The sequence below is a fragment of the Python bivittatus genome, unplaced genomic scaffold (genome assembly GCF_059951505.1).
Source record: "Python bivittatus isolate LINGU-HERP-01145 unplaced genomic scaffold, Pbiv_v1 ctg000980_np1212, whole genome shotgun sequence".
Lineage (NCBI taxonomy): Eukaryota > Metazoa > Chordata > Lepidosauria > Squamata > Pythonidae > Python > Python bivittatus.
In genome coordinates, this window is record NW_028277125.1 from 51,719,923 (window position 1) to 51,732,071 (window position 12,149).

The 12,149-nt window shown below is 36.4% G+C and overlaps 1 protein-coding gene across 1 annotated transcript; it reads left to right on the top strand.

The window, feature by feature from the left end:
- On the top strand, window positions 1-12,149 carry TECTB (tectorin beta). Its single transcript, XM_007434351.2, has 10 exons — window positions 1-381; window positions 1,578-1,768; window positions 3,728-3,870; window positions 3,974-4,046; window positions 6,512-6,615; window positions 6,705-6,788; window positions 6,951-7,113; window positions 8,470-8,539; window positions 10,020-10,052; window positions 11,971-12,149. The coding sequence occupies exons 1-10, from the start codon at window positions 306-308 to the stop codon at window positions 12,018-12,020; spliced, it is 987 nt and encodes a 328-aa protein (XP_007434413.1). The 5' UTR covers window positions 1-305; the 3' UTR covers window positions 12,021-12,149.

Genomic DNA, 12,149 nt, shown 5'->3' on the forward strand with positions numbered 1-12,149 from the left:
TGCATGAACATTTTTTAAAACTAACTAATTTGTTCCATCTCTTCTTATTCCATGGCTAGGACAGTGGATCTATTCTAAAAGGAAGAGTTCATTTTGAAAAAAGTTTAAACATGCACTTAACATTTTTACTTTTTATTAAGAATCACAATAAACTCTCAGGGTGGAAGATTTCATTTTTTATGTATTCTGCTGGTTTACAGGCACTTGAAATAGGCTTGATATACATACAAAAGTGAATTCCTGACATCTGGCAGCATTTTAGAAAAGCAAATTCTTTCACTAGTATTTACATATCTTTGGGAGCAATGATGATGTTGGTTTTTCTACTGTGGGTCATCTTGGCTCGAGGTTTTGCAGCTCCTTGTAGTCCAAATAAAGCAGGTAAAATAACTGATTTTTTAAAAAGTAATCTAGCTATATCTGCCACATGCCTGATCATATTTGACTAAATAGCATAAATGGTTAACAGAAACGTATACCATACCTTATGTAAGGAACTATGCATGTAGAATTCATAATAATGACATATGGAATTTAATGGGACTTTATAGGTGATACAAACCTGCCCAAATTTAAGTTCAGTTGATTTTAAATACCCCACTGAAGTCAATGGGATCTTATATGAAGGACTGAAATGTTAGTAGAAGTCATTGTAACTGCAATTTGCCAGTGGGTACTCTATTGCTATTATTCAATATTTGATACTTTAAACAGCATTTCATGCATAAAGGAATGGTTAGTTTTCCCTTTTCAAGTATATGTGAAAACAGGTCCTACCCATGACAAAATTAAAGTCGAGAATGACTTCAAGGGCAACAGATGGGGTGAGTTTTGTGGCACCTAAACATGTATTGTGTCATGAGCCTATATATCATGTAATGGACAGAAGAGGCAATTGACCTTGACCCAAATTTTCCATGTTTTGTGTCCATGTTGCTGTAAGGCTAAAGTAGCGTGTGAACAGAAATGACTAACCGTTCTACTGAATTTTCCCATTTACGGTATATTGTTCCCCTTATGATTATGATTCCCACAGAAGGAATAGCAACATGATGTTCCCCAAAATGAGGCAAGGAGTTGTTGCAAATGCAAATGATTCATTCTGTTCTTTTTCTCCTTGTGAAAATTGTTTGTGGCGTGAACGCCTGCTTTTGTGCTATGTTGTGCAGACTTACATTCATGCCTGTAAAATTAAGCCTCAGAATAAAGATGTGGTTAATAGTTTGCTGGAAAAAGAAGTCATAAATTGTAGATATTACTAATCTTATTTGGATGGTTATGCTTCATGTAATTTCTAAGCATGAGAGGAGAAGACTAGTTCAGATATGCAGGCTGTGTTGCTGTCTTTAGCTTCCACATATGCAAGTGTGTTGTCTTCCTCGTTGCCCAAAGAGATTAGTATGCAGTTTGAACTGTTTGTTGTGGTATTAATTGTGGAAGCTGATAGTGGAAAATCCTGAAAGCTTCATTTGAATCAAAGCTGAAGCTCATCATCATGGAAAGAGCATACTTGCCCTGATTTTGCAAGCAGAACTTTGCTGCAGCAATGTGTTTTCTTTTTCTTTCTTTTACTTAAGATATAATTTTGGTATATTGTTATCCTAAAACAATTATTACAAAAATCCCAGAATGTCCATATGGATGGGAAGTTAATCAACTGGCTCTTGGAGGGATTTGCTACAATGGAATTCATGATGCAGGATACTATCAATTTACCATCCCAGATTTGTCACCCCAAAACAAATCATACTGTGGAACACAATCAGATGTAAGTAAACAATGTGTTAATATTCAGTTTTGCATACATGATTATACTTCTGTGAGGTATGTTTGAAGTTAAATATATTTCATAAGTTTTTATTATAGCACTTTATTGTAATTTGAAATAATTTGAAAAAGAATGGATACAAATTTTCCAGCATCTTTATCTTTTCAGTATTGTTAAAGATAACTAAATCATTTGCATTTATATTAAAATTCAAAGTCAAATACTCCTTGCTGTGACATTTGAGTCACATTCAGTCCTTGAATATGCAATGCCTGGCCAAAGAAAGAAAGGGACTAAACATACTTTGTAGACATGGACAATTTTTTTCTTCAACTCTATTCATCTAAAAAAAAAAATCAGCTTCACAACTATTTTATTGCATTGCTCTTAGGAGTACCATTGTTACAGCAGTGTTATTTAACATAGTACTATACATATTTGATGTAAATTCTGCTTTTTTTTCCTTATCACACATAGATTAATGCACTATTTAATTTTATTTATTTTCACTGTACAGTTGTTAGAGGCATGGTGCTTACACATGTGTAATACACACACATACCAGAATTAAGGCTAGAATATATCCTTAATTTACCAGCTATGTTTCCATACTACCTAGCAACAGTCAAGAGCCAAAGAAAAGTGTAGCATATCCTGTTCTATGATACAGTATTTTATGTATTTCAAAAATGGATATATTTAGGGTAGCAATATTTAAGCTGTAAACCAGACTTATGATGTTGGATTCATAATGCATGTTCATACTTTATTGACATAATGGAAAGTCTGATTGATATCACTCCTTGTGGGCAAGGTTTAACACTATGTTTACAAATTCAGTTGTTTTCTATAAGTCTGATAAAGGGTTTTTTTGCCTTTCTCCTTTTCTTTATTGTTCTTTGTATTTTGTTATTTTCTGTTTATTTTGTTGTTCATGAAAGCAAAGAAATATCTATTAAACAAAATAAAACATACAGTCTGCAAAAGTCCAAGCAACCGCTAGATGCAGCAACACACTAGTTTTCTGTGTCCCTTTGCTGCCCTCTAGCAGTCACCAGGCCACATACGATAACTATATAAGGTGCCCTCTCACTCCACAGTCCTGGGCAGCTTACAAAACAAATAAAAGCATAATTAAAAATAGGAAGTACAAAAAAATAAACACATATAATTACAACACTAAATTGTTAAATGACCTGGGTGAATAAGGTGTTTTTGAGTTGCCCTCTGTAATTACTTATCTTCTGTCTCACTCTGGGCAGTAGAGTTGATTGAGCCTAGAGAGGCAGAGGCCTGGGGGCAAGTAAATTCTGGCAGTGATCAGGAGAGGAAGACCATAGAGGAGAAGAAGATTACTAAGCATATCTTGCCCCCAAATCCTAAAATCTGGAACTATCACTGAGTGATTTCATACAGCCAGAAACCTTCTTTGCAAATAGGTCTTATGTTTATTCTACACCATCTTAATTATCTTTTTGTCCCTAGGTCAAATGTATTTTTTATTCTCCCAACCCTTTTAATCATGCTTAGTGCTGCTGTGATTTTTTAAAAAATGTTTTATTGATGCTTTTACTCTCTGTTATTGTTTTATTGTATATTTTATTTTCATATTTTACATAAAGCTTTTGTGTATAATTTTTGTTAGTTTTGTTTAACTTACTGCTTGCTTTATTTTAATTTTATTATAAACCGCTTCAAGATTTTTAATGGGAATTGATGTACAGATGTTTGAAAGTAAATGCACTTATTTAAAAATCATTTTAAAATAAATAAATAAAATTTAAAATAAATGCATTTATGAGACGTGCTTTTGAAGGCAAAATTGTGCTTATCTCTTGTGTCTTCGTCTTGTGAAATGGCTTGATTGTGTTCTGTCAGGAACTCACCAGATTTAGAACTGAACTAATGACAGAACCATTTAATCTGAAATTGCATTTGCATCTTTTTCTTCCCATGCAGTTTAAAAACCCTGTCTATCATTTCTATAACTCTATCATCTCCAATGATAGCACCGTCATTGTGAAAAGCCAACCTGTCAACTACTCATTTACCTGTACCTATCATGCAAACTATCTGGTGAACCATGCTGCCTTTGACCAAAGGTAACTGTGCCCCAATTCACTGGAATTCCATCTTCTAGCATATGTTTCACTCTATTTTCAGTAGCATAGGATTCAGTCCTGTGACATTTTCTGCCTCTTTCAGAGTGGCGACAGTTCATGTGAAGAATGGCAGTGCTGGTTCCTTTGAAAGCCAGTTGTCTCTCAACTTCTATTCTGTAAGTATAGCATATGTGCTGATTTGCTCAGTAAATCTCTCAGTAGTATAGTGAAAAAGACAAACACGGATTTCTTGTTTCACTGAAATATATATATATATATATATATATATATATATATATATATATATATTAACATAGACTAGACTGCTAAAAATAATGCTTTGAGGTATCATCTAGAAAATTCTATTTTTTAGGCCTTTGTAGATTCACAAAGGATGCTATAAATGATGTGCATTATTAATAATAATCATTTATTGACTCTCAACTAGTGCTATAACCAGTTTATAGCTAAAACTGATTTATTCCTCTTGAGGGTTCTGTGAGAGTATTGGCTCACAGATCTTGGCTCTACCTTGTAAAGTTCTGCAGACCCCAAATTTCCCAATATTTTGGGGATCATACATAATTGGTTGGGGTATCATGGTGGATTAATATGCAGGAGCATTAGGGAAACATTTCTCCTCCTTACTTTCATTTTTGGAAATTAGATTCACTCACATAAGTTATCATTTGATACTGTAGTCTTTGAGTGATAATGAGTAGATATCTATGATACACATATGTTTATATTTGTTAATGTAATTTTAATACCTCTCTTCATCTTAGAGAGAGTATTTATGGATATTATCATTAATATTATGCATGGAAGTCAGATCTCTAATTCAGGCCAAGATTGGAGCCATATAGATTGGAGCCATATGACACATAGCCTAACAATATATTACTTATTTAAACATATGCTATATTATGAATTGATGTGATGTAGTATAGTTACCCCACCAATTGACTAGAATTTTGTAGTTCATTTACTGTGGTGCATTTAGGAGAACATGCGTATGTGGCTAGAAGTAAGCTCATTAGAACCAGCTCAAGGCAGATGTTTCAGGTCAGATAAACAAGTACAGTTTGTTAAGGAAGAAGTGCTTCAACAGAAATCCTGCATCTCTGAGCTTTCTATCTTCATGGTGGAGAATGGAAAAAGAAGACAGTACTCTGTTTTTCTTGCATGAAGCAGGCTGAAGGGAAGAACCAAACAGTATCAGTCTTCGTCAGGAAAGGCAGAGCAGAGAAAAAGAGACATTCAAAGAGGCAGTCTCTTGAATAGTATCCCTGTTCCTAACTATCCCTTAGTAGTCCATAAGATTAAAAAGTGCAAAGTGTTCAAGCTTATGAATTCCAATCTCTACCAAATTCAGTATTTGAGGAAGGTGAAAATGAATCCCACACCAAGTATGTTGCCAGTGTGACACCAAATGTGTTCTTATTCTCTGAAACAATCTTTGTGGTTTATCTATTATTATTTAGTAATAGTATGCTATGCATCATAGTTTGTATATTTGTATTTCCATACTGTGGAACAGCCACTGCTCTGCATTTTAACATTCCCCACTAGTGGTGTAAGAAGCCATTAAAAAAAAAAAAGAAGGCAGAACCCAAGTATCATGTACTTTACATAACTATACAGAGGTGTGTATTTGTTTTAATCTTCCTGAAATATTCTTAATGTAGAAGATGTCTAATGATTGCTTGGACTTTTTATTTTGTTTTGGTTTTGGTTTCTAATGTTTCTTCCATGGCATATGTGTTTTTACTGAAAGTTAAAGAGGTGTTGGACTTAATGGTCTTTTCCATTTGTATGATTTCTGTTCCTCCTTAGTATTTTGGTATGTCTCAGCACATGCTACTTAAATAGAAATTGTTCTGTCCTCCCCATATCCCATCTCAGACAGAGAATGGCCTAGATTTCATTCTGAATTATTTAAGAAGTTAGATATCAATATAGTTTTGAGATTTTTGTTGTGGAGGTAAACAGGGGTCAGGCAACTGATATTTTCCTCTGAACTCCATGGTAATATTTCATTAATGTTGAAATTTGGTATTCTAACACATCTAAAGCAAAAGCCTGTTAAATAATTATTCAATTATCTGTGGGTCTTGCAGTCTGCAGGAGTCTGGGTTGATTACTGATGACCAGGACTGACCCATTCATTAAGCAGTGTGAAGTGACGAAGGAACACAAAATACAAATTAAAGGAATACGAAAGGGTAGCAAATGGCTGATTATTTAATTTGTTTTTATAAATGTTGTTACTTCAAGATAGAAGTAGTTGTGTGATTTTCTGTCTCAAGTATAAAATAACTTGCTCAGTTTAGATTATGATGCACTGTGGGTTCTCCTAATAGGTAGTGACTACATCTGCTGTTTCAACTCAAGCAGCAAACAAGATCTCGTGATTTGGCCGTATAGAGACCAGTAGTGTCATTAGGTAGAGTTTCAGATGTCACGAAAGGGCAGCAGATAGTTAATTATTTATTATATTTTTATTGCCTATAGCCAAAACAATTTGACTAGCCTCTGATACTCTGAGAAAGGGTGAATCTCATTTGTTGCCCCTGCAAATCTCCTGCAGCAAAAAAAAAAAAAAAAAAATTAAATCACATTACCCTGTTTTTTATCTCAGAATGCCAAGTTTTCAAGCAAGAAGGAAGCCCCTTTCATTGTTGAAACATCAGAAATTGGCTCCGATGTATTTGCTGGAGTGGAAGCAAAAGGCTTAAGTCATAGGTATGATTTTTATATCAATGGGACCCAGTGTGATACTGTTATGGAAACTGTTGTTCTGTCAGTGCTCATGTCTCTTTGTCATTTCTCAGATTTAAAGTAGTGTTGAGCAATTGCTGGGCAACCCCTTCCTCAGAATATTTCTATCAAATCCAATGGCCTCTGATAACTAAAGGGTATGTAATTCATTTTCTCTCTTTGTCTAAATCAGGTTTATTCACAATGATATTGTATTCCACCAGTTAAGCATATCTTAATTCTATTTAGTTATTTGTTAGAGTTATATCTCATCTGTTTTTTGTCTCATTCTAATACTCCCTGTTATTTGTCTGGCACAGGTGTGCAACAGATGAATCCATTTTAGTACATGAAAACGGAAAAAATAATCGAGCCACTTTCCAGTTTAATGCATTTCGGTTCCGGAATATTCCCAAACTTTCCAAGGTGTGGCTGCATTGTGAAACATATGTGTGTGACAGTGAGAAGTTGTTTTGCCCTGTGGTAAGTTCTTTAGATAATAGTTAAATATTAAACCTAGACTCCCAAAATAGAATACATGAACCTGAGAAGACAAGACAGTGTAAACATGGATTTTTGGTCCAACATTTCAGTATTAAATTGTTTTTAAAGCCATTTCTCATTTAGTTATGACTTACATTAAAAGCCTAAGCCTTCGCTACTTTGTGCCTCCAGATATATTAGATTTCAAGTTACACACTCCATCTAGCATTTTTGCTGGGGGATTATGGAGATGATATTTAATACACCTAAAAGATATGAGTTAATGGATTTGAGGGCTTGCCCTAATTGTTTCTGCAGACAGTAAAACTTGGATTTGGGCGTAGAAGCACCATGGTAACATTCCTTTGCTAAGTCTTATAGCTCCTTGAATAAACACTATATCTCAGACTATCCCACCTTACAGTGTTATTGTAAGACAATGTGAAATAACCTTCATCTATGAGTAAGAATGGAAAGGAATAACTATTGTGATATTCACTAGGGGGTGCTAATGCAATGTTTGTGATAGTGCTGCCTTATCCTGTTCAGAACGCTGTGTAGGTATGATAAATGTTCTGTGTCTCATCAAGAATTACAATGTATTTAGAATCCAATAAAAGAGTTGTATAACTTACTGTAAGTAAATTCAGTGTTTGTGACAAAGTTGTTCTGTATCAATATCCTTCCCTATAATTTCTGAATTTGAAGTTTAGACTTGAGATTCCCTTTACAAAAATCTTATGCAGAAAGCACTTAGAACACTATCATGCACTAATTACAAACTATCCTGCCACTGTATTCATTGACTTCTATATCAGCTCATGTGCACTGAGTGTGGGGCACTTAGGGCTAGTTATATGTTTAAACAGTAAAGTTTTAGAAAAATCCATACTGTTTCCTTGAAAACAATGGAGAAGTGCTTTGACATTGCCTTCTCCTAGGTAGGCTGGCTTTTCTCATCCCTGCCTCATTGCACTCACCCTTATTATGGATTGCCTTTAGCTTCACCTCTCCCTTTTTGACCTTATCAGGAAATTCCACCCATGATAACATTGCTCTCATGGTTGCTGAGCCCTCCCAACAGGTAATTCATAGGGAGTGATCGTGGTATTTAATTCTCACCAAATATGCCAAGGATGAGCTTAATATCTTAGCTTTATTCCATGGTATAGTTGCTCTAAGATCTACAAAAATGGTTTCAAAATACTTAAGAGATGGGAATCTTCATTTGTTTGGCAGGTTATGGGAGATAATTTGCCTTTTTTTGGTTCTCTTTGGGTTCTGTGGTTACTTAGAATGCATACCGTTCATAAACTAGGATTAACTGTTTTAATTGTTTTCTTTGCTATTTCTAAGGTATGTGCAAAACGGAGAGAACATATGGAGCAAACAGGTGGTGTTTTAATTGCAGAATTCACTGTGAACAGTAAGTTCTAAGTTCTAATGAGAGTAACAGTAAGTTCTCATGAGAGTGGGAATGTTTCAGTAGAAAAACTTTGTTTCTTCAGGTGAAAAGAATTGCCACAGTCTTTCTCTTTCTCATCCATATAAACATATCATTCAAATACACCCAGACACAGACACCTTGCTGCACTTTTCACATCCACCCTTGCTCCCTAATCTACTCTTACTATATTCTGTCCTCCCAGTCTCCCCTCTTCCTTCTGTGAAACTGCTGGATCATCTCCAGCTCTGTTCTCCTGAGATTGTTTCACTATCACATGCATCAGCAATGAAGTCAATTCCATCTTTCCTTTCTGAGTGGAATATTTTATAGCAAAGAATGTTTACTTCGGGCCAGAGTAGTCTGGAGAGAGTGATGGGAGCTCACATTTCACTTGGAAGCATGCTGAATTTTTCTGAGAAAGAAAAATAAGTTTAAGAAACAAATTGTAAATATCAGCAGAATCCTTTGTGGCCAAAGGAGTCCAAAGAATGGTGCATACTGGCCTTACTCTGACTTCTGGGTACCTCTCAGATGATTCCCCGATTACAGTATAAACAGAGAACATTTAAACTGAATAAGGACCATTATGATGGTCCACTTTCAGAGAGACATGGATTCAGATATAGTGGTACCTCAGGTTACGAATTTAATCCGTTCCATGACTCTGGTCGCAACCCGATTTGTTCGCAACCCAAAGCAAATTTTCCCATAAGGTTCAAAGGTTAATCCGTTCTGGCGTCCGCGGACCACGCGTCAAGGGTGTAAGAACGGCCGCAGACCACACGGCAGGGCGGAAAAACGGCCGCGGACCACGTGGCACGGGTGGAAAAATGGCCACAGACCATGTGGCACGGGCGGAAAATGGCCACGGACCACATGGCACAGGTGGAAAATGGCTGCGGACCATGTGTCACGGCGGAAAATGGCCACAGATCCGGTTCGTACCCCAAGGCGGAGTTCACAAACTCAGGTAAATTTTTGCGGCCGGAGCTGGTTGTAACCCAAAAAGTTCGTAAGCAGAGGCGTTCGTAACCCGAGGTACCACTGTAGATTCTAAGATATGGAGGAATCCTGCAAGAGGAAATTGAGATAGCCCTTGTGGCAGAACAAAATGGACAGTAGATTAGTGCAGTTGATCAAGTTAAATTAGACGAGGCAAAGGGGTTTTCTAATGACTCTAGTCAGAGCTATAGTAACTCTTTTATTCAGAAAGATGTTTGTAAGGGATAGCTGAGGTGAGCTGTTTGAGTTATTTTGTTTACAATTTTGTTTTTATTAACTAGTAAGTGTTTTGGTTTTAATGATCAGCCACTCTGAACACTGCTTAAAATGAAATTATATAATTAAGCCATTCAACTTTTCTGAATGGGCCATCACTTTTAGAATGGATCTTGTGGCTTGTATTGATAATCTCATACAATTTTCTAATCTAAAAGACTTTTTTTCTTATTTCACACAGGTAGAGGGTTATCCAGGAGTTACAAATTATCAGGTAGAAGTTAGAAATATTAAAATTATTTGTAATCCAGCTAATACCATACCAATAATAGAGCTGTGTAATGTTTCACTTTGAAACTGAAAAGTTGCTTCAGCATATGTGGGAGCCTATAGGCAGACCCATAATAGTATGTGGCAAAGACCTTGGGAGACTGGGCAAAGAGACGCTGCCAAGGGAATGGTCAGATAAGAGACAGCATAGACTGTAGCTGGATAGTAGGTGGGGCAAGAAGCTCAGAAGATACCCTCCTTAGTTTCTCGGGCTGAACAGGAGACAGGCGGGGGGCAGAATTATACTTGCAAGATTCTGTCAATGTAGCTTTGCAATAAAGTAGAATTAGCTCATCTGGTTGTGATTCCTATCTGGTATTCCCCATGAGGCCGACATCAATCTTCAAGTCTGAAAGTACTATTCTGTCCTCCGGTCCATCTCCTTTACTGCCTGAGAAACTAGGGATGGTCTCTTCTAAGCCTCTTGCCCTTCCCACTATCCAGCTGCAGGCTATGCTGCCTCTTATCTGATCATTCCCTTGGCAGCATCTCTTGGCCCAGTCTCCCAAGGTCATTCCCACATACCATTACAGCACCTGCTGGTTTCCAGGGCCATACTCCTGTTTCATCAAGTCACTGATATGTGCTGATAGATCTTGGGAAAAAGTGCAGCTCCTTTAATGAGTTGCCATCAGATGCTGGGTTCCCACTCCTGCATACTATGAAACAACTTTTCAAAACTGAATCTAAACTGTTGCACAGCATTAATAGCTAGCAAGTGAGCACTGTCATTTTGCAAGAAATTTAAATTAAAAGCATAAGGGCACTGCTTTGTTGTATATACTCTCTGCTTTATATGATAAAATATTTCTCAGAGTTGGACAAATCTTTGGGCAAGACCCATTAAAATTAGAAAGGATTTTACATGGTGCTACTTGTTGCTTATTCCTGTTAACATCATAGTCTTGATAGGGAGACGTCCTGCACAGCAAAGATAGGCAGCCACTATCTCTATGCCACTCAGAGATTGCACCACAAAATGTGGAGATAAAATGGCCAGTGTTTAGCTGGACAATGTTTTGTTTACTGCTTGGTCAGTTTCAAAAATTGCAGGTGGGAATGGCAGTAAATGTCCACTGGGAGGCAAATGACTTCCATTCCTACCTGTAACCTCCCACCAGACCTTCTGAAAAAAATGGCTGAAATTGCACTACCAAAAAACACCCATTCTGGTGTTGAAAGTTAGTAATGGATTTGAGTAATTTTACACGGTTTTGAGGAGAGAGTTAAATATGAAGATGGAAGATGTTTGCCTCCCAAAGCCATCTACTTTCTTGCAGAAATGGTTTTAAAAATACACAACAAAAAATCCCTTCTTGTAATCTTTTCAGGTCATTTAAATAGCCACCTGCAGTCCTTCAGAGAGTCAGGGGAAAGCAGTCCCCAATCACACAAGTATTGCCCAGAGTACAGACACTACATTTCCCATAGCCTTCCATATAAACCCGAGATACCACAGGATCTATTTTTTCATTCAAATTAATGAACTCAATAATAAATCATTAGTACCTTTTGAATGAAAGCCAGTTTGTTGTAGTGGTTAAGGCACCCAGCTAGAAACTGGGAGACTGAGTTCTAGTCCTGACTTAGGTACAAAACCACTTGAGTGACCCTGGGCCAGTCACTCTCTCAGCCCTAGGAAGCAGGCAATGGCAAACCACTTCCAAAAATCTTGCCAAGAAAACTGCAGGGACTAATCCAGGAAGTCACAAGGAGCCAACACTGACTTGAAGGTACAAAAACAAAACATAGCTTCACGATAGTTTTGAAAGTACAAGAACTTAAACATACATGAGTGATAGAGACTATGTTGTGACAGTTGCTAATCACTTATATTCTTTCTATTTTTCTTTCTTTTGCAGTTATTTCCCATTTATTCCTACTACTTGGAATTTGTGTAATTTTAGTATAATATTTGATCCAACTTCAACTGCTGATTATTATACTTGTGGTTCTCTGTTGCTACAAAGAGATATTTTGCTCACTTTAATATTTTACATAAAAATATTTCTATGATAGCTAAAAAGAATAGTGATTTGTA

Excerpts from the sequence above, each read along its gene's own strand:
- TECTB (XM_007434351.2), top strand. The coding sequence starts at position 306 with ATGATGATGTTGGTTTTTCTACTGTGGGTCATCTTGGCTCGAGGTTTT. Across the intron at positions 1,769-3,727 it reads ACTGTGGAACACAATCAGAT|TTTAAAAACCCTGTCTATCA; the intron begins GTAAGTAAACAA and ends CTTCCCATGCAG. Across the intron at positions 6,616-6,704 it reads GCAAAAGGCTTAAGTCATAG|ATTTAAAGTAGTGTTGAGCA; the intron begins GTATGATTTTTA and ends GTCATTTCTCAG.